The sequence below is a fragment of the Coregonus lavaretus genome, assembly GCF_964263955.1.
Source record: "Coregonus lavaretus genome assembly, chromosome: 13".
Lineage (NCBI taxonomy): Eukaryota > Metazoa > Chordata > Actinopteri > Salmoniformes > Salmonidae > Coregonus > Coregonus lavaretus.
Genome location: NC_140000.1, coordinates 29,119,860 through 29,142,642, shown reverse-complemented (window position 1 = coordinate 29,142,642; position 22,783 = coordinate 29,119,860). Strand labels below are relative to the sequence as shown.

The following is a 22,783-nucleotide window of genomic DNA, read 5'->3' as shown; positions in this document are numbered from 1 at the left end:
GTCAGCAATGGGACTTTAATTTATTCTTCAAACAGTACCTCTAATTGGCGGTAGTAAACTGACGGTATTCAGACACTTAATACAAATAGAATTCATAACCCTTATTTATGGTCAACTAAATGTATGCGATTAACTGAATGAAGGTTTTAACTTCTATTGGTTTCTGGTTAGGAGTGTGACTGTTTTTGGTAATACAATGAAAAGTTAACTCATCCTGGTTTTGGTCAGCACAGCTACTTGAAGACCTCCAAGACCAGTTGGTCTCCCTGAAGGAACAGATGGATCTATGCAACACTGTTCTGAAGGACTTGGTGGACCTGCGGGGTATTTTAAGGGTATGTTTCTCCATGCTTCAAGCTTTGAATAATGTCAACGACCAAAGTATATTCTCTCAACCCCACAGGAGAAGAAACTTAGTGATGGATCATTCCCTGCTCCGAAGTGACTGATATGACATTTTACTCCTGGTGGAAATTTGGAACATTTTGTATGTCAATAAATAAACTATCAAGGATCATTAACTTTTTCGCTTGGGCAAAAATGGGAGAAACCCAATGACAAGTCAGATAAGATTTTATTAGTATTATGTTGCTCTCAATTCAAAAAGGTATTACTTTATCATAATACAATATTACTCTATACAAAACAAGCATAAGCAAACCAATTTCACATACATTCTTTTAAAAAATATAACTACTTTACAACTTCTCACTCTTTGGGTGTTGACATTCCTTTAGAATTACTATGTTTTCCCCCTCATTTTACCCATTGAGAATGTTCAAATTATCACGTGTTCCTAACTATGAACAGAATTCCAAAATACAAACTGTGCTGTTTCCAAAGTGGCACTTTTCCAAAACTTCCAAACTGCCAGTGTTTTGCACCTATGCACTCACCATTCCAAGCATCTGACCATTGGCTAGAAAAAGGACAAAATCCCCATTATTTGTGCCGTTATTCGCCTGACAATTCAACCTAAAGGTAAGCAGTAAATAAATGAATCCCATAAAGGCTGAACTTGCCAGAAGACTCAACCCTTGTTTACACAGCTGTACTGGGGTCAGAACGCAATCATGGTTACATTTACATTTGAGGCATTTAGCGGACACTTATCCAGAGCGACTTACAAGAGCACATCAACAGGGCACATCAACAGATTTTTCACCTGGTTGGCTTGGGGATTCGATCCAGCAACTTTTCGGTTACTGGCCCAATGCTCTTAACCACTAGGCTACCTGCCGCCCTGGACACCGTGGAGCCAGCGCGTGATATGGGTTGGAAAACGTACCTCGATATTCCACTGTATTCAATTTTACCTTTACACAGAACATCGAGAAGATTGAAGTAGTGCTAGTTTTCCCAGAAAACTATAATTTTTGTGCTCATGCTAGCTAGCCGTATTCACCGCAGCCATTTTGGAATGGCAGTGTCAGCCAATCAGCTTCTTTGTTCAACACGATGTGCCTTGGTCATCACTGGTTGCCACAGTCATAGACCCTGCCCATTTCTCTAATCAAAATGTGATTTTAAACCTAACCACACTGCTAACCTTATGCCTAACCTTAAATTAAGATAAAAGCTAATTTGTCATGAATTCAGTCATAAACCCCGACTATTTCTTCAATTTCGACTCAAATGTGATTTTAAACCTAACCTTAACCACACTGCTAATCTTATGCCTAACCCTATCCTTAAATTAAAATGATAAACCTCTTGTTTTCGTGACGTTTTACAATATAGCCAATATAGACTTTGTGGCTGTGGTAACTAGTGGATACCTGTGCCATTCCATAATGGCTGCTGTCGCTACTGCTAGCTAAAAGGGCAGTTTTTTGGAGTACAGTGGCATATCCCATCCCTGCATTTGAGGTGCGTTTTCCCACCCATATCTCGCGCCGGCTCCAGTGTATTAATGTAACCATGATTGAGTTTTGACCCTAGTGCAGCTCAGTGTAAACAAGCGTAACAGTAAGGTCGGTATCTTCTGGCAAAGGTAGAACCAGCACTTTCAATTCTAACAGTTGGTCTAAATAGTTAAATTGGGTTAACAAATCAGGTCCAAATTTGTATCACCCTTACAGATAAACATAGTTAATTGAGATGACTTGAGTAAAAATAGCACATACAGTATGAGAACAAGAAAATACATTGTTTTTCACCCAAAACTTTTAAAAAGATGCAGCGTACAACATTTGACCCAAATAATTCTTACAACAGAATCATATTGATTTTACAAGTAATTTTTACCCCAAGCAAATCCAGTTCGTTTTTAACCAGGTAACTCTCATTGGAGACAACAGGTAAATGTAAAAATAAGACTCATGATTCAATATTCACTGGAAAGCAATGGAAAAAAAAAAACATTTCAATGCCCAGGTTCAGACCCACCTCAAACATGATCAATCACATGTAATATATTGGACCTTCACATAAAATGGATGATTATGGTGATCAAAATAAGTTGAATACTGAAAGACTTTTGTGAGCAAAAATGGTTACATACATGGAGCTTCGCAAATGAAAAAGTTGAGCCTTCAAATTTGACATTAGCAAACCTGAATATTGATTTAACAGAATTACTTGGACCAAGACATTGACGTGTAAGGTTGGTCATGATTTTTGTTGCATTTTGTACTTGAAGGAATACTGCAGTCAAATCATAGCATAGATATTTTCTTTAAAAAGGTACGCATGGAATTGGAGGTGAACATGTTGAGGGCAGTAAGAGGGTGGGGGTCAGGGTTCATACTTACAATACATCAAGTTATTGACCAGAATTGTGAGGGGAAATACCTATACTGAACAAAAATATAAACGCAACATGTAATGTTTTGGTCCCATGTTTCATGAAAATAAATAAAATAAAAGATCCCAGAAATTGTCCATACACTCAAAGCTTCTCAAATTTTGTGCACAAATTTGTTTACATCCCTGTTAGTGAGCATTTCTCCTTTGCCAAGATAATCCATACACCTGACAGGAGTGGCATATCAAGAAGCTGATTAAACAGAATGATCATTACACAGGTGCACCTTGTGCTGGGGACAATAAAAGGCCACTAAGATCTACAGTTGTCACACAACACAATGCCATAGATGTCTCAAGTTGAGGGAGCGTGCAATTGGCATGCTGACTGCAGAAATGTCCACCAGAGCTGTTGCCAGAGCATTGAATGTTAATTTCTCTACCATAAGCCACCTCCGTTGTTTTAGAGAATTTGGCAGTAAGTCCAACCGCAGACCACGTGTAACCACGCCAGCCCAGGACCTCCACATCCGGCTTCTTTACCTGCGGGATCGTCAGAGACCAGCCACACGGACAGCTGATGAAACTGAGGAGTATTTCTGTCTGTAATAAAGCACTTCTGTTGGGAAAAACTCATTCTGATTGGCTGCGCCCCTGCCCAGTCATGTGAAATCCATAGATTAGGGCCTAATTAATTTCAATTGACTGATTTCCTTATATGAACTGTAACTCAGTAAAATCTTTGACATTTCTACGTTTATATTTTTGTTCAGTATGAATATCAATAGGAAACAAACGATTTAACATTTGATCATTCACATTTCTAGTGGAACCAATTTTAAGTGCTAACTACATAAATTAATATTACAGGTTATCATCAAGTTCTGGTATCGGTTAATTCTCAAAACAGGAAAAGGGCAAAGCCCATGTTAGTGTTTACACATTTCTCCTATTCAGGTTTGCCAGACAAAGATTTCCTGCATACTGTGTTATCCTATGATACATGACACCTAGGTTGGATCTCAGTCCCTCTTTCCATGCTCAATGGCTAAATAATAAAACATGATAGCTGCTGTCAATCAATGCCTGTGAAGTAGCAATTAAAATTATGTAATTACAATTGGTGACTACAACATTGATGTAGTGATCTGTAAAATGCAGTATTAAGTTGTCTACAATATAGTACCACAAAAGAATAAAGAGAAACAATTTCAGTCTACAGTATTTTTCTGCAGTAGCACATCTTCACATTCACGGAAAAAAAGTACAAATAAATCGGAGATAATTATACAGGTGATTTGTTGGCACAATTCTGTTAAACCTTCAAACAAAAAATTATGTATTTCTTTTCAATATAATTTTGTCCACTTGTAGACAGCTGCTAAAAGGCATTGGACAAGACTAGATGAACAGGAGGAAGTAGTCAAGCAGCATGTCCAATCAAGCCATAGGCAAAGATTGACAAGGCAAGGAGCCAGCTCAGTAAGCCACAGCAAGTGAGATATCCTGTAGTAAGGCAAGGTTGCTCTACACAAGATATTAGGGCATAATGCCTTCTCTCCAATTTTGTCTTTTTTTGTAAGCATTGCATTATGTCCCATGTGAAACAATATCGTCATATACTCTAAGAAAGTTACATACGCTTGCATTTGAAAATAAATACTATGTTGACCGCACAGACACCAATGGCCCTAAAACTAACCATTATAAGGCTTCATTTGAAACTCTTCTGCATAAGATGTGTGAGCATCTGCATGAGGGCAGAATGCAAAGACAAAGGGCAGAGCAAGGGCTATTGTCTTTAGCCTCCAAGGTTCAAGTCTACATATTCAAAATGATATACAAAACAAATACATTCTAAAACAATCTGAAGGAATAAGTGTTCATATATTTAAATGTTCTGTATTTACACCATCATCAACACCCTTCGGAAACCCCTTCTGACAGCAGTGGTATTCAAATAGCGTCATAGTAATAACGCAGATAACTAGTCATATTAGACAGTGCACAAAGAGGGGAGAGTGCAGCCGAAAAAGGGGGCTCCTACAATCGATGTGCATCCGGGCAGTTGACTGCTAAAATGTCTAAATGGACAATCTCTTATCAAATAAAGGAACATCTCAAGCTGTATAAATTAGATATGCCATGATGCATCCCTGAGTGGGTCGTAATTAATAGAGAAACACTGTGAGCAATTATTTTCATAATTGATTCATTATTTCATTGTGAAGAGGTTTTGCAGACCAAAAAGCCCATTCGGGACCTTTTTTGACAACCTCCATGTACAATTAATTGCAATACGGTGCAGTGTTGAAACAGCTTTCTGAAACTTGGATTGAGAGGGGCTCCATAAAACAAAAATCAGTAACAACAGGAGGGGGACTAAAAAAGAAACCTTGGATGAAAAGTGGAATAAATTAATAATTGCAATGATTACAATGATGATGATTAAGCTGCGACTTGATGACAGTCTAATGGCAGAGATTTAGCATTTTTTCTCCAATAAATATATATATTTCTTTACAAATTAAATATTAATATTAAGTTATGGGCAATTTATTACTAATGTATTGACTTCTAAATTATATTAAAAAATACAAGCAAATTGTGTCACAGGTTTTTTTTTTTTTTTTGTAAATTAGTAAATATATCTGTAAAGAAATTGACAAAAACTAACAAACAAAGCCAGACGAAAGACCAAAAAATAATCTGGACTACACTAGCTAACTTAGGTAAAACACTGGAAATTACTCTTCACATTATGGCATTAGCAGGACATTGCTTTTAAGGGAATGGCAAAACTGCCACGCTAATTCCTTGTAGGAAATATAGTTGATGAAATTCCAATTCACTTCACATGCAGTGCATTCTGGTCAATCACTTACCAACTAATCGTATTAGTTACAGTTAGGAACTATTGTACAGTACATGGATATAGACAACAATGTTTTGTTTTGCTGCTCTCAGGAATCAGCTTCACGCCATATTAGAAGCACACAATAGTTCCTAGGGCCTTTCAAATTATCAGTGCTTAGGACATTGTCTTGTTTGATGGAGAGCCAGCCAATTAAGAACACTTTTATAGACTGGCATGCATTTTTCTGCTTTGCCAAAATAAGCCCCCTCATGAAATTTCACTTACAATACTTGAAAAGCGGACACGTAGTGGGTAAATAGGCAAGTGCGGCTGCGTCCTGATTCTACATCCTTCTCCCAAAGTGTGCATTTGCACACTCCCTTTAATGAATTGAACAATGGTAGAAACTCCCTCTGCCCAACGCTTACACCAACTCAATGCTTTTAAATCCATGACTGGGAGTGTGCAAGTGCACACTTCAAGAGAAGGGTGGAGAACAGGGACGAAGCCTGAGTGTCCACTATGGGTTGGTGGTGCTGCTAGCGCCAGCCATTGTGAAGTCGTCACTGCTGGCCACCAGTAGCAGAGCCTCGATGTTGGCTGTGCTCTCGGGGCTCTGCAGGGACAGGAAGTCCGACACATCCATGGTGGCCAAACCATCCGTGATAGGAGGGGGGTTGGTGGTGGCCGTAGCCACCCCTGGGGGGAATGTCTGTACGGAGGCTGAGGGGGAGAGGCTACCTGGTCCTAGTACCGCTCCTGTTTGGGGACGAGGAGGGGGCTCGTTCACTTCCGAGGTGGGAGGTGGGAGGCAGCACAAGGGGGAAGAGGGCGCCGGGGGGAGTACGGGGGGAAAGGGCGGTGCTACGGGAGCGGGGGGAGGTGCTACGGGAGCGGGGGGAGGTGGAGGAGCGGGGGGCTGTTGTTGCGGTGCTGCCGAGGCGTTGCTGCTCTTGTTGGAGCTCTTGTCTTTAGCAGAGTCCCTGCAGGCACACTGGCACTGGCAGGACTCCTCCTGTTTGATGATGATGACGGGCAGGCTGAGGCCGATCTGCTGGACAGAGTTGCCTGTAACACATTACAAAACAAGGGTTGTATTTCATTAGGCACGAAACAGAAGAAAATGGTCCAAAACAGAGTGAACTCTCCAATAAGAAAAGCCTGTTTTCATTTTCTTTTGTGCAACGCTTTGAAACACAACGTACCCTAAAGAACACAAACCAGAGCTACAGTATGACTACAGACCAAGCCAGCTGTCCAATAATTACATCCAATCCTTTGTAATTCAAATTACAATCAAATGCCACTAGGGGACATCAAATGAAATTGTGCCATGTAAATACATTCATATTGGATGAGTTTTCTACATGACTGACGAGTTTGTGCTTTTTAAATATCCTGATTCATTCAACATTGGTAGGCTACCCCACATGAAAAAAATACTACAGTTTACTATAGAATACTACAGTACTTATTATAGAATTCTGTAGTATACTGTAGAATAATACCCTACACACTGTAGTATCCCTTGACCATGTACAGTACTTACTATAGAATTTTGTAGTGTATGGTAAAACACTATAGTAAACAGTAGTTTGCAAAAACACTAGTCTTTAACTATAGCAATACTACTGTATGTGCCCGTTCCCCTCCCCCATATCCCAATTTGTGCCACCCATAAGTGGGACACCTTCATATAGTGTTCCCTTCAGGTTTTAGAAAAGAGCAGAAGCTCTGAATTATCTGTTCAGACCCCAGTCCTACCTATCTACAGGTTATGGAACATTTGCTATTTTAGTATTTATCCAGTAGGTTTCCTCAAGGAGAAAGCTCCCACTTCTATGTAAATACTACAGTATACTAGTCATGTCCACAAAAAAAACCCACTACAATAAAATATGCAAAAACTTTACAGTAAATACTATAGTATGTATACCATAGTATAACTATAGTATTTTTCATGTGGGTCAGTGCAGCATTGTTGCTATCAATAATCACACTGGTAAAAGCAGGGGACAAATCTCACCTGAATTTCCTCCCACTGGTATGGCTGTGGTAAAGAAGACCTTTTCCACTTTTGGACCTCCGTGTGGCTGGAAACAAACAAGATTGACAGCATTGACGTCCACACAAATTCATCACCAGCCAACCAAACTATCAATTAAATGTTAACCGGCATGTCAAACCGGCACTCTTACCGCTTGCTCTGGGTTCTGTTGGCTGTTGGCGGCGGTGTTAAGGATCCACTGCAGGTTCTGGTCGGACATGACGATGCTGGGCTGCAGCAGGCTCTGGGTGTGGCTGTGGCTTGGGGCGATGGTGGGGGCAGAGGCTGGGGGCGCCAGGCCAGGGTTGGTGTTGCTGGCCAAAGGCACGGTGTGAGCGTGAGCCACGGCCGGCAGCGGCACAGTCTCTGTGGCAGCGACTACAGCGCCCAGAGCCGCGTTGGAGAGAGCTGGGCCTGGCACCACTACTGGCGCAGCAGAGGGCACTATTGGAGCAGTCTGGGCGGGCAGTGCCACGTAGTGCATGGGTGCGGTGGTGGGGGCTGGAGCCGGGGCAGGCACGTCTGTCGTCTGCAGGGCAGTGGGTAAGGGTACGAAGGTGGCGGGGGGCTGGGTGGAGCTGACTGCGGTAACATTACTAATGGGGGCAGGAGGTGCTGGAGTCTGGGAAGAGGGGGATTGGCTAAGAGGGAGCTGGGAGGAAGCCTCCAGGACAGTGGTGGTGGTGGTGGTGTGGGAGTGAGGGTGAGAGTGTGGGTGGGAGTGGGAACAGGAGGATGAGGAGGAAGGGACGAGGGAGAATGAGAAGGAGATGGGGGTGGATCCATCGCCCATGGTGGACTGGCCAGTTTCCTGGCCAAAGGCTTCAACAAGGCTCTCTGAAAAAATACGAAGAGCAAAAGTTAGCATGAAAAGGCACTGAAATCAACCCGAGTTACAGTTTATAGATTGTGATGGGTACTTGCCGTGAGGATGGGCATCGTCTTGACTAACACTGTTTTCCGGACTCTGGAACATGAGCTCGAAGATCCTCACGGGGGTAACACTGCTCAAGTCCAAGTTCTGAGACTGTAACAGAGGTAACAAAGCATTAAGACGATAGTACATGTCTGTCTTACAATGCATCTTTATTCTTTATTGATCCTTTATACAGAAACAAAATACATGTGGTAGTTTTTGCTGTCATAGTACCCCACCACAAAATACATGTTCTTGTTCATACATGGACAAAAGCAGAAGGACCTATATAGTCAAATAAGGGCTGATGAAATAAAGCACACACTCACATTGTGGATGTTTTCTCGGAGCTCCGAGTCAGTCGAGATGAGGCTCAAGTCACTGAGGCACAGTGAATGATTTGCATCCTGTAATTAGAGAGGAATAGGCCCAAATTACATTTTCCTTTCTAGAGCAAAAGCCATCTGAAGTAAAAAAAAGATGCATAAGGCTAGAATGTAATACGTTAGATCATAAAAACAATCAAAACAGACTATACTGATAGCAGGCGTAATGTTCTAGGTACAAATACATGAGTTTACCCCTGAAAGGAAAACCCTGACCTTCTTAAAATGACTTCACAGGCAAATCCATGTTAATAATACTAACAATACACTCTGTTCAGACACTTTTATCCAACAGTGAGTGCATACTTTTTCTAATTGGTGGCCCCAGCGGGAATCGAACCCACGACTATGGCGTTGCTAGCGCCATGCTCTTACCAAAAATGAGCCACACATGACCTGTCTTAAATAGATGCTTTGATTTATGTATGTCTCACCTCGGACAGGGGGTGGGTGAGGGTGACACTGAAGGGCTGGCCCTTGTCCCCATGGCCCCTGACGTGACTCTTCAAACTGTACTGGCTGCTGAATGCTTTCTCACAGCCGTCGCTGGGACAGTTGAAGGGCTTCTCCCCTGAGGGAACGAAGGAAGGATGGATTGGTGAGGGGGGCGAGAGAGAAGGGAGGAAGGGAGAGGGTCACCTTCACTATATGCCAAAGGAAATGACTATTTGGTCTGCATGACAAACAGTTTCCAATCGAACAGTTATGTTAAATCAAACACTAATTTCCTAATATAAAATATTGCAAAATGGAGATATTAAGCACTACTCTGTGTCTCGGAGGTATGGAATGTGGATGAATGATTGGTTGACTGTCATTCTGAGATTTGACTGAGAATGTATTTTCCAAACAGAAGTAGCCTAAGTAAAGCGAACCTGTGTGTGTCCGTACGTGCGTCTTTAGGTGATGGCTGGCAGCAAACGCCTTGCCGCAACCATCATGGTCACACCTAGAGGGAAGATCACACAAATGATCTGTCAATGTAACCAAACAGCAATAGAGAAAAACGTGGAGATTAAGCTGACGAAGAATAATTTTTAAATGCATAAATTAGAAAAGCTGGTGCATAGAAATGAGAAAAAATTGGTGCACCACAAAGCACAGTCATGCCCCTCACTGTTCTTCCAATACAAATCCATATATCTCACAAATCAGTACAGATGAACAATATAATCCCCTCAATGTGCATTTGTCCCACTCAATTAGGCTACATTTGTTTATATGCATAGAAAATCTCATACCAATAAAAGGGCATCCTCATCCAAACATGAGGAGATAATGTCCTTGCTTTATATCCAAGGCAGCGGTCTTTCTCCCCTTGTGAAACATAAACCACAGTGGTGCGTGTCGGAGAACTCACCGGAATGGTTTCTCCCCGGTATGAGTGCGAATGTGCTTTCTCAGGTCACTGAGCGTGGTAAAGTACTTTGTGCATCCCTCCGATTCACAGTTGAACGTCTTCCCCGTGTGCAGTCTCTGGTGTGCTTTCAGTCTGCCAAGAGGAGATAATCACATTTCATCAACCAAGGGGAAGATTTAAAGGAGTTACGTGTAACGTTTGGGGGATACATTTGATTTCCTTTTTGAAGAATACAGCTTAGAAATAGCTTATTACTGCTTTCTAACCATGTCATAATCACCCAAAAAGTTGCATGGACGTGAAGTAGTGTACTATTGTTTATGTTTTCAACGAATGAGAGCCAATCATGAAGCAGGAAGCAGTGGGCCAGACCGGCTAGTTACAGTATAAAAACAAAAACGTAAGGGTTAAGCAGTGTTTGAAAAATGATGCACTCCTCTCGTGGAATTCTATTCCTTTAATATAAATATATAGGTCACTACCTCATGAAGCTGGTTGAGAGAATGCCAAGAGTGTGCAAAGCTGTCATCAAGGGAAAGGGTGGCTATTTGAAGATATTATATTTTGATTCATTTAACACTTTTTTGGTTACTACATGATTCCATGTGTTATTTCATAGTTTTGATGTCTTCACTATTATTCTACAATGTAACATTTTTTAAAAATTAAAGAAAAACCCTTGAATGAGTAGGTGTGTTCAAACTTTTGACTGGTAGTGTGTGTATATATAAACTCAGCAAAAAAATAAACGTCCCTTTTTCAGGACCCTGTCTTTCAAAGATAATTCGTAAAAATCCAACTAACTTCACAGATCTTCATTGTAAAGGGTTTAAACACCCATGCTTGTTCAATGAACCATAAACAATTAATGAACATGCACCTGTGGAACGGTCATTAAGACACTAACAGCTTACAGACGGTAGGCAATTAAGGTCACAGTTATGAAAACTTAGGACACTAAAGAGGCCTTTCTACTGACTCTGAAAAACACCAAAAAAAAGATGCCCAGGGTCCCTGCTCATCTGCGTGAACGTGCCTTAGGCATGCTGCAAGGAGGCATGAGGACTGCAGATGTGGCCAGGGCAATAAATTGCAATGTCTGTATTGTGAGATGCCTAAGACAGCGCTACAGGGAGACTGGACGGACAGCTGATCGTCCTCGCAGTGGCAGACCACATGTAACAACACCTGCACAGGATCGGTACATCCGAACATCAAACCTGCGGGACAGGTACAGGATGGCAACAACAACTGCCCGAGTTACACCAGGAACGCACAATCCCTCCATCAGTGCTCAGACTGTCCGCAATAGGCTGAGAGAGGCTGGACTGAGGGCTTGTAGGCCTGTTGTAAGGCAGGTCCTCACCAGACGTCGCCTATGGGCACAAACCCACCGTCGCTGGACCAGACAGGACTGGCCAAAAGTGCTCTTCACTGAAGAGTTGCGGTTTTGTCTCTCCAGGGGTGATGGTCGGATTCGCGTTTATCGTTGAAGGAATGAGCGTTACACCGAGGCCTGTACTCTGGAGCGGGATCGGTTTGGAGGTGGAGGGTCCGTCATGGTCTGGGGCAGTGTATCACAGCATCATCGGACTGAGCTTGTTGTCATTGCAGGCAATCTCAACGCTGTGCGTTACAGGGAAGACATACTCCTCCCTCATGTGGTACCCTTCCTGCAGGCTCATCCTGACATGACCCTCCAGCATGACAATGCCACCAGCCATACTTCTCGTTCTGTGCGTGATTTCCTGCAAGACAGGAATGTCAACTGTATATATATAAATAATCTATATTTAATGCTAGGCCTACTTCCAAGTGGACATTTTAATAAGAGCAAAAATATTGAGCTGCTGAAAATGTTCTCACCGTCTTGAATTAAATAAACATTCAAAAAACATTGGCACACATTACAACACAGCAGACTGTTAATGTGCAAACACTTGGGCCTAGAAGATTAGGTAGCACACCAAGAGAAAGAGCCCAAATCGGGAAAGAATTTAACCTAATCTTGCTTTAAACTTTAAGGACACTATCCAGGGTCATGTTGATTAGGGCAAGCAATGGAAAACCAAAATGAGCAATTCTTATTGGACAAGTCTAGGTAGTCCTTCCCTGTTTCAGTCTGGTTTCTTCTGTTTGGTGCCTAATGAACAGGACCTTAGCCTTGATCTAGTAGACATGTAGCGCCACTGTTTCCCTTATAGGAGGGGACAGGGCAGCATGGTTCTGATAAGAGCAAAGTAATGTGATTAGGGTGAAACAACACAGCATGGCATTGGCTTGGCCGTGCTGATAAATGGACCCTGACAGGGGAGTCGATGGTGGCACGCTTCCACCATCTCCCGTCTCTGTGGCCTTCAGTTCAATGTCACAACACTGGAGCCACTGGCTGACAAACCTACTACTGGCCATCCATAATGTCTTTATTGAGTGCTAAACCAAAGAAGCTAAATGTAGCAGAACTCAACAGTCAAATTAGAAAACTAAATTGGGAGATAATCTATAAACAAAGTCCATATCAATTAGGCTAGATCACCCAACAATGCATAAAAAGGCACTGCTCAGTACTTGGGAGAAAAAACACAACTTCAATACTACCAATATTAGACCACAATGAACTGACAGAATGGTTGGGCCTACAGACAGACCGTGCTGTAGATAAGAGAAGCAAGCACATCCTCTTTTTTGATACATCCTTTTTTATGCAGGCTCAGACTGAATGAAGAAACTAGGCCTAGGGCTGGCACAATTACCATATAACTGCGTAACTGATGGTTATGGAAAATAAAATAACTGTCACAGCTGGGGGGTTTTGTGGAACGAACGGCTGACTGATACCTTTTCACCTTTCATTCAGAACCTAAATTGAACGCAACTTCAACGTCATTTTGCTTACTGGGACTATGAAGAGATGCCCTGGTCTGATACCAAATCATGTGACAGGACTCAAGTGTACCCGTTACCACGGTAACCTCCCACCTTTAAAGGGGCAGCTGAACATTTTGTCTCTGATATTTTGGTTAAAAGACTGGTCACCCCCCCAAAAAAATTGAGCAATATACCACATTACTTCTAATACATTTCTTGTTTAAGAAACATTAAAAAGCATGGTCATCCGTTGTTTTATGGTAAAAAATTGAGTGGTTGTGGATGGTGGACCAAAAAGTAAATTTTAGGCCCTAGGTGTAGGTTAGATAGTCACTTTACTATTCATATCAATCAATCAATCAATTTTATTTTATATAGCCCTTCTTACATCAGCTAATATCTCGAAGTGCTGTATAGAAACCCAGCCTAAAACCCCAAACAGCTAGTAATGCAGGTGTAGAAGCACTTCATATGTTTTATCTTTGTATCTATTATCTTAGTTATTATCTATTTTATATGTCATCTATTACCTGTTATCTTTCATCTATCATCTATTCATCTTTAGTATAGGCCTACATATACAGGTAACTGTATAATAAAAAGAAAGGAAACACTTGAGTAAATGAGGGATACAAAGTATATTGAAAGCAAGTGCTTCCACACAGGTGTGGTTCCTGAGTTAATTAACCAATTAACATCCAATCATGCTTAGGGTCATATATAATGTATATATAAAAATGCCCAGTTGCCCATTATTTTGGCTACCATGACTAGAATAAGAGATCTCAGTAACTTTGAAAGCGGGGTTTCAAAGAAGCATAGGGGGTTTAAAGGGTGTGTGTCTCTCTCACCAGATCTCAACCCAATTTAACACTTATGGGAGATTCTGGAGTGGCGCCTGAGACAGAGTTTTCCACCACCATCAACAAAACACCAAATGACGGAATTTCTTGTGGAAGAATGGTGTGATGGAATTTCTTGTGGAAGAATGGTGTTGTATCCCTCCGATAGAGTTTCAGACACTTGTAGAATCTATGCCAACATACATTGAAGCTGTTATGGCGGCTCGTGGTGGCCCCACGCCCTATTAAGACAATTTATGTTGGTGTTGCCTTTATTTTGGTAGTTACCTGTAGATAGATAGTCATCCGATTAGTCAGCATGTCTGGGAATATTTCGACATGCAGCTAGGAAGTTTTGTGTTAGTCGAGCCTCACCTGTACAGAGTGTTGAAGGCCTTCTCACAGCCCTGCACGTCGCACTCAAAGGGCTTCTCCTTGGTGTGAACGCGCACGTGGATCTTCAGGCTGTAGGAGGTGAGGAAGGCCTTGCCGCAGCCCAACTGGTTGCACACAAATGTGTACTCGCCCCGGTGGGTCTTCTGGTGCGTGCGTAGGTTGCCCGCCGTGCTGTAGGTCCGTGTGCAGCCCTCAAACATGCACTGGTACCTCTTCACCTGAGTGACAGACAAGAAGATAATTACTTTTTCTTAATTAATCTTTCCTTGATTCTTTGCGACCTCTCTCCTCGCCTCTCAAAAGACTTTGGATAATAAGGTCAGAGGGGAGGGACCTTGGACCTTCTCCTCCTCCAATACGGTTGAGGAGGCGGCAATAGGAAAACAAAATGGGGTATGATTGCACAGGCAACAATGACACGGCTAGATGTATATTGCAATATGGAGAAGTGATTCTGTCTCATTTCTGATAATAGGATGTGGAGAAAAAAAAAAGTGAAAAGGCTGATTCCTGCTATCTAGAGGCTTAGGTAAAAGCCAGCAATCAAAGTAATGGTCCTTAGATAACTAGCTGTTTAAACAGTATTTTATATGAGAGAGCAGGGAAGATGAATGGCTTAATATAAGGAACCTTTCCAATTCCAACGTTCGCATAGGCAACCACCACACTGACTCAAAGTGAACTTGAACCCAGGGCTTGAACCCAGTGACTCAGCCACACGTCAGCGCATGAGCGGGTAAGCACACATGTCATCAGTGACTCGACCCCCCCATCCATTTCCATCCGACTGATTCTGCTGTGCACTGTGTTTCAACTCAGCAGTCTCCGCATTCAGCGGCCGTGGCAGTCAATCTTATGGCTCTGTTCTGTTCTCACACAAAAGGCCCCGGGGAGAGATTAAAGCTGGATCCTTTCCCCTCCTCCGTATACCCATAGAACACACTAGCCTACATTGTCATAACACAAAGCCTTCCCATCCAAGCTTTATTGTCCCCCCCCCCCCCACAAAACAATTCTATATTCAGAGCACGCGTTATATCCCATAACTTAATGCCTTGATCCTCTTGTAGACTGGGGGTTAAAAAAAAAACATTTCAAGAGAAAGTCAACCAGCCCTGACCACGTTAAAATGACACTCTTTTCCCTTAATAAATAGTCAACAATGGCTTACATCCCCTTATGTAACCCCTGGATGGCCACATTGCACACAGAGGCCCTACTAGACACAACAGCCTGTCCAATCCAAGTTATTATTTAGAGCTAGCGGTCCTCTATTATTTCTCCAAAAGCATGGATTCCAGCCATGACAACTGGTGTCCGCTAGCAGTCTCCGCATGAGACTACAAATTACTGGAACCTAACAGAGACGCAGCGGGAGATAGGCCAACAGTTGTCTTGGCTATGTTTAAGGAGGAGATAGAAGGAGAACCCCCAGCCGGAGGTCATATTCATCAGGGACCAAACTGAAGAAAACTGACTGAAATAGGGAGGGACTACCTGAAGTTGTCCATTGCAAAACGTTATGCTACATTGTGCACTAATGAATACGACCCAGCATAACCCGTCCCTTGGGGATACTAGACTGGTTATGCTATTCATTCAAATTTCAATGTCATGTGCACAAGTACCGTATTTTCCGCACTATAAGGCGCACCGGAGTATAAGCCGCAGCAGCTAAATTGAATGATGTGTACATATATAAGCCGCACTGGACTATAAGCCGCAGGTGTTTTAATGTTTAATTACCATATGTAAGGTTCGTGCACAGAGGGGATTGTCGGGAAAGAGATGGCTGCTTGAGGAAGCTCCCATTTATTAACATTTCAACAAACAAGTTGCATATTTGCATAACGTATTCAAGTGTTACCATTTAGTGCAATAGTAGCTACAGAACATATACTGTGCTGTGTAAACTGTACTGTATCACATAGCGTTTCAGACACACAAACTTTTCAACACTGCTCTCGTTCTGTCTCTCGTTCTGTCTCTCGTACCACTCTCGGTTCCACTTTTACTTTTGCGCGCTGCCTGTCTCACTCTTTTCCGGCCTCCAGCTTTTCCTGCTGGAGCCCGCCGCTTAAAGGTGGGGGGCGCGGACCGGTCATAGAGCCCATAGAGTTAAAGTTGGTGGACTGTAACCTGTAAAATCCATAGATTTAGGAGGTCTTCTAGTGGCCGTTAGCTGTAAAAATCCATAGATTAGCCGCACCGTTATATAAGCCGCAGGGTCGAAAAATTGGAAAAAACACGCGGCTTATAGTCCGAAAATTACGGTACAGTGAAATGCCTTTCTTGCCAGCTCTAAACCCAACAATGCAGTAATCAATATCAATGTAGTAAAAATAACATAAGATAGAGCAAAAACACACGAGAAATAGAAATAAGAACACGAGAAAGTAAGTAAACTATATACATGGTCAGTTCCAGTACCATATTTACAATGTGCAGAGATACTGGAGTGATAGAGGTAGATATGCATAGGGGTAAGGTGACTAGGAATCAAGACATGCAGTGCATTCAGAAATGATTCAGACCCCTTGACTTTTTCCACATTGTTACGTTACAGCCTTATTCTAAAATTGATTAAATTATTTCTTTTCCTCATCAATCTACACACAATACCCCATAATGACAAAGTGAAAACAGGTTTTTAGAAATTTTTGCAAATGTATTACTAATAAAAAACAGAAAAACCTTTTTTTACAAAAGTATTCAGACCCTTTGCTATGAGACTCAAAATTGAGCTCAGGTGCATCCTGTTTCCATTGACCATCCTTGAGATGTTTCTACAAATTGATTGGAGTCCACCTGTGGTAAATTCAATTGATTGGATATGATTTGGAAAGGCACACACCGGTCTATATAAGGTCCCACAGTTGACAGTGCATGTCAGAGCAAAAACCAAGCCATGAGGTCAAAAGGAATTGTCCGTAGAGCTCTGAGAAATGATTGTGTCGAGGCACAGATCTGGGGAAGATCCCCAAGAACACAGTGGCCTCCATCATTCTTAAATGGAAGAAGTTTTGAACCACCAAGACTCTTCCTTGAGCTGGCCGCCCGGCCAAACTGAGCAATCGGGGGAGAAGGGCCTTGGTCAGGGAGGTGACCAAGAACCCAATGGTCACTCTGACAGAGCTCCAGAGTTCCTCTGTGGAGATGGGAGAACTTTCCAGAAGGACAACCATCTCCGCAGCAGTCCACCAATCAGGCCTTTATGGTAGAGCGGCCAGACAGAAGCCACTCCTCAGTAAAAGGCACGACAGCCCACTTGGAGTTTGCCAAAAGGCACCTAAAGGATTCTCAGACCATGAGAAACAAGATTCGAGGCTGTAATCCCTGCCAAAGGTGCTTCAACAAAGTACTGAGTAAAGGGTCTGAATACTTACGTAAATGTGATATTTAAAAATTCTAAAAACCTGTTTTTGCTTTGTCATTGATGAGGGAAAAAAACGATTTAATCAATTTTAGAATAAGGCTGTAAAGTTTTTTTTTTGTTGAAAAAGTCAAGGGGTCTGAATACTTTTCGAATGCACTGTCTGATAAACAGAGTAGTAGCAGCGTATATGATGAATGTGTGCGTGTGTGTAGGGTCCGTTTAAATGTGTGTGCATGTTATGTGTGTGTGAGTATGTGTGTGTGTGTGTGTGTGTTGGGGTGTCAGTGTGCGTGAGTGTGTAGGGTGAATGTGCATCCTGTGAATGTGCATAAAGACAGCGCAAAAAGAAAAATCATTTCTAACAGGAGAGAGGTGGAAAGGAAGTAAAGAGATGAATGAACATGAACCCCACGCAGTGAGGAGCCTGGCTGCAGTGCTGCTACAGTGGATTAGCTGTACTGTATTGTTATTCAACCCCCACAGCTTCACGACTGACTCCCCAACTTCTGCAGCATCACTTCCATCACAGAGGGTAACTAGATTGGCATGCCATCGCCTCCCACATGCACAATGGGGAAAGAGCACTCCAGTTGTAGGCTACACAGAGAATGCAACTAGATGCTGCTAAGCGTACTGAAATGGTATGTAAGAATGCGGCAAAGCCTACTGAAATGCAATGCTATGGACTGCTTTGTGTTGCAGAGACATTTAGAACACCTAGGCTAGAGAAACATTGAAATTAACATCTGCAATGTTTGGCATCCACATCTGCAATGTTTGGCATCCACATCTGCAATGTTTGACAAAAGTCAAAAGGAAAGAAGGAGGACACATTGTGGAGAAGCAGCATGAACGGATGCCAAATGAGTTGGGAGAGGAACAATAATTTGGGGTGATTGCATCTTTGGCTCAGAGTCTGTAGATGAGATTTCATAAATCCAATTGTAAGTAAGTAAAATGCATTGTCTCTCCCTCAATGACATCATGCAAGTAGCTAGGCTAGGAGGGGGAGGAGTGGACTGGATGGGCTCCAGCAGAGCACTTTACCACAAAGACAGCACAAGGACCCTAGTGGCACTGGCCAAGTGGCCAACATGGTGACAAAGGGGGACCCTGGTAACAAACAGGAACTTTGTTGCATTGAGGGTGCAATATTTGGCCGGGCCTCACCATGATTGGCTAGGAGTAGTGTTGAACGGAACACTGGTGTGACCCTGAGCTAGCCTGTTGTTACGGTGCTGCTTTGCATTTTAGGAAGAAATAGCCTAGAGGTGCAACCCTCCAACAAGCTCCATTGTACAGTGCTCTTTTGCAGACCAGCGTGCCTTACACAATGATTAAGAGCTAGGCGTAAAGTCTGCAGCCACTAGACCTGCCATCATAAAGTACAATACAAACAATGACAATACAAACAATGACACTTCACAAGCTGAGTCATTTACTATGTGTGCTGTGCTGTACTGTACACAGGGAAGGAGGGGTTAAACATTTATCATATAAAACCATGTGGAAGCAGAAAGGCCTTGCGGAGAACCTAGCTCGCTAGGCAAATCAAAGCATTTCATTCATCCGGCAAATGTACTCTCCCTGCTCATGCCTCACGTTGCTCCCTTTCAACACGGGTTCTCTATTATTTTTACTTACCACAACACACTAGGCTAATTGCGTGTTGAGATCAAGTACATTTAAGTCAGGCGGCGCAAAATCTCTGATCTACAAACCACCTTGCATTCCAAATGACTACACATTATGTGATCAAGATTAGCGATTCTGCGCCTCGCCTTGCTCAAACTGATACCCTCAAACACGCTGTATGACCTCCATACAGTGTCACACAATGCATTACAGTGGTGAGGGGGCACGTAAGCCAACATACCTCTCTTTGCTTGGTCTCCGGACACTCCGAGTGCAGGGTGAGGGTGGCCCCCTCGATGTTGCGCGGCATGGCCATGGACCCCGGGTTGATGATGAACTGGATCTGGTCGGGCGAGATGGTGTGATGCACGTATCCCTGCGACATGCCATCCTGGTCGCCCATGAAGGTCATAGAGCCCTCCTCCTCATCCTCCTCGTCCAGGTCCCCGTCGACCAGGAAGGCGCCCCCGTCGTCGTCCCCCACGCAGTGTCTATGGTCCTCCTCTCCCTCCTCATCCAGACGGATTGGGTCCTGCTCGATGAGCACCGTAGTGCGGTCGTAGACACGGGAGCCCGAGGGTGGCGACATCAGGTCGTCGTCGTCTTTGTCGTCGTCGTAGTGCGCCATCTTGTCTTCATCGTTGTCCTCTTTGTCATCGCGCTCGAGGCGGTCCACCTCCACCTGGAAAAACATGGAGGCCTCAGTGCGAGGGCCACGCTCGCTCATAGTCCCGGCTGGGCTGGCCGCCTCTGGCAGGTGAGTGTGCGCAGAGGACGGCGTGCTTACTTGTTCCTGCACAGAGTAGGATAGACAGGAAAGTGTGAGGGTGGTGGCTTTGAGGAGTCGTGCTGTGCCCCTTCAAAGTCAAAGTGTTCATTTTAAATGCAGGGCTGTGAGTGCTGACCTTTCTGAATTTCAAAACAATTCTGTTTACAGAAACAATCTATCTGCTTGCTATGTCTAGTGCCATTGAAGTAAACCATATAACAAATTATGATTCCTTGCAATTAAAGTAGCTAGAGCCTAGCTTCAGTCAGTGACCTGGGCTAACCCTGCAGCTATTCGGCCTAAAGGGAAAGGCCTACGTGACTCCCAAGCAAATACGGTAAACAGTAAATTTGAGAGGGGAAACAAAGGCTTTGACACTTGAGGCTAATATTTCCACGTACCAAGAGCAGAATATAGATACTTGGAAAGTTATTTGGTGGAGTATTGCAAAGGTAGGTAAGTGGGACAATGCAGAGCAGCTATTTTTAAGCCAATGACAAGCGTGGAACACTTGTTCTAGAAGCAAATACCTGGCTATATTGAGGATGCAGCTAGAGAGGATAACTGAACAGTTCTCTGGCAGTGCCAGTTAAAAACCACCAAATCTATAGCCTAAAGTGGTATAGTGTAGGCTACTCGTCATCTTCAAACATGCCATGCATAGCGCCATAACAACCATTAATCTAAAAGGTGGACAGTTATACCTATTCCCTAACGCTGGAGTGAAATGATAAAACCCACCTATTCTCTACGATGCATTGGCATAAGGTCTAGATGTAGCTATAAATGGACTTAGGCTAATTCAGACAACAAATTCCATGAGTATGACAGTTACATGGGTAGATTTGAGCCCTTTCCTTTAAGCAGCCAGCTCAACTGCAGAAGGCTACTCACTCGATGGAGAAAAATGTGTCAGAGTGGCTTACAAATAGCAAATAAATCCAATAACGCCCGAATGGACCTCTATACCAGGCGGTGTCAGAGGAAGGCCCTAAAAATGGTCAAAGACTCCAGCCACCCAAGTCATAGACTGTTCTCTCTCCTACAGCATGGGAAGCTGTACCGATGCACAAAGTCTGTAACCAACAGGACCCTGAACAGCTTCTACCCCCAAGCCATAAGACTGCTAAATACTGTAGTTAGTTAAATAGTTAACCAGACTATCTGCCATTGACCCTTTTTGCACTAACTTTGACTCATCACATACGTTGATGATACAGTTTATGATCTATCCTGTTGCCTAGTCACTTTATCCCTACCTATATGTACATATCTACCTCAATTACCTCGCACATCGACTCGGTACTGGTAACCCGTGTATATAGCCAAGTTATCGTTACTCATTGTGTATTTATTCCTCGTGTTATTATTTTTCTATTCTTTCTTTTTCCCCCTTCTCTGCATTGTTGGGAAGGATCGTAAATAAGCATTTCACCGTTAGTCTACCTGTTGTTTACAAAGTATGTGACAAATAACATTTGATTTGGTTTGATTTGAATGGTGTGCATCTCGCTGTATGTTCCTAGGCACTAACCATCTTGCCAGCCATGGAGTTCTAGAACTTTCGGATTTCATTTGACAGCACAGTGGTGCCAGCCAAAGTTGACTTATCATGGAAAATAATTATTACCTTAGCTAGGATTACAAAGATATTTACAAACACTTTCAGGAGACAAGTTAAAGATGGCATGTCACACTCATCTTTCGCCTTTTGACTAAAGGCTCCATACAGCGCGACCACATCACTAGTAGCTAGCTAGCTCGTGCATTTGTGAATAGTTGTAATTATCTGGCGGGGTAGCTAGGTCGGTGGGCAGCTAACTTTAGCGTTGCAAGGACAACCAACTTCCAACCTATAACGTTCGTAATAACTAGGTAACGTTAGCTAAATAAACAGCCAGCTAGCAATAGTTAGCTAGGTTAGTTGACTTCGATCGACATGACAGTTTAATTAACAGCAACTAGCTAGCTAATATGCAAACGGAAATGTCTCGCTAGTTAAACACTTTTACATAGCATGTTAGCTAGAAGGAAAACATGACAGCTAGTTTTGACAATGCAACGCGATTTCGCTAACGTAACGTTAGCTTGAACGATAATGTGTGGGTTGAAAATAATGTCTACCTAGCTAACATTAATCAACAACGTTTCAGACTAGCTATCTAGCTATAATACCAATGAACAAGTTCATGATACGCAGCTTTACCAAGCATGCAGCGTAAAACAACAAGCAGGGTATTTTATGCTTAGATATCTAACGTTACTAGCTAACTAGTTAGGCAACGACAACGTTAGTTAACGCTAGCTAAAAATCTGGGAACTAACGTAGTGCTAGCTAGCCAGCGAACGTTAGCTTGACTGGCTGTCTGTCAAAAAATCTCCCGTCGAAGCAGAACTTTTACTTCGTCAATTTACAGGGCTCCGCTAGAAACATATATACAAAACAGAAAACATTTACCGGTGCAGAGAAATTGCAGACTTGGTTTATGTTTCGGGTTGCTTAGCACTTTCTTCCCATCGCCTCCCTAGTGGTACCATGATTAAATATAAACGTCATATTTCAGCCTCCCTCTTGTGTTGTATTCT

At 42.8% G+C, this 22,783-nt stretch overlaps 1 protein-coding gene across 1 annotated transcript; it reads right to left on the bottom strand.

The window, feature by feature from the left end:
- Positions 1 to 557: 557 nt before the first annotated feature.
- LOC311140863 (metal regulatory transcription factor 1-like) lies at positions 558 to 22,743 on the bottom strand. Its single transcript, XM_084176136.1, has 11 exons — positions 22,656 to 22,743; positions 19,670 to 20,221; positions 14,397 to 14,635; positions 10,312 to 10,443; positions 9,827 to 9,900; positions 9,386 to 9,522; positions 8,895 to 8,972; positions 8,570 to 8,676; positions 7,801 to 8,482; positions 7,629 to 7,695; positions 558 to 6,670 (listed from the first exon to the last, which is right to left on the bottom strand). Exons 2-11 carry the CDS (start codon positions 20,153 to 20,155, stop codon positions 6,123 to 6,125), a joined length of 2,550 nt encoding a protein of 849 aa, XP_084032262.1. The 5' UTR covers positions 20,156 to 20,221; positions 22,656 to 22,743; the 3' UTR covers positions 558 to 6,122.
- Between the last annotated feature and the right edge of the window lie 40 nt (positions 22,744 to 22,783).

Bases quoted from the DNA above. Each gene is read 5' to 3' on its own strand.
- LOC311140863 (XM_084176136.1), bottom strand. From the start codon at position 20,155: ATGAGCGAGCGTGGCCCTCGCACTGAGGCCTCCATGTTTTTCCAGGTG. The intron at 10,444-14,396 runs GTGAGGCTCGAC...TCCTCTTGGCAG, and splicing joins GCCTTCAACACTCTGTACAG to ACTGAAAGCACACCAGAGAC. The intron at 9,523-9,826 runs GTTCGCTTTACT...TCGTTCCCTCAG, and splicing joins GCACGTACGGACACACACAG to GGGAGAAGCCCTTCAACTGT.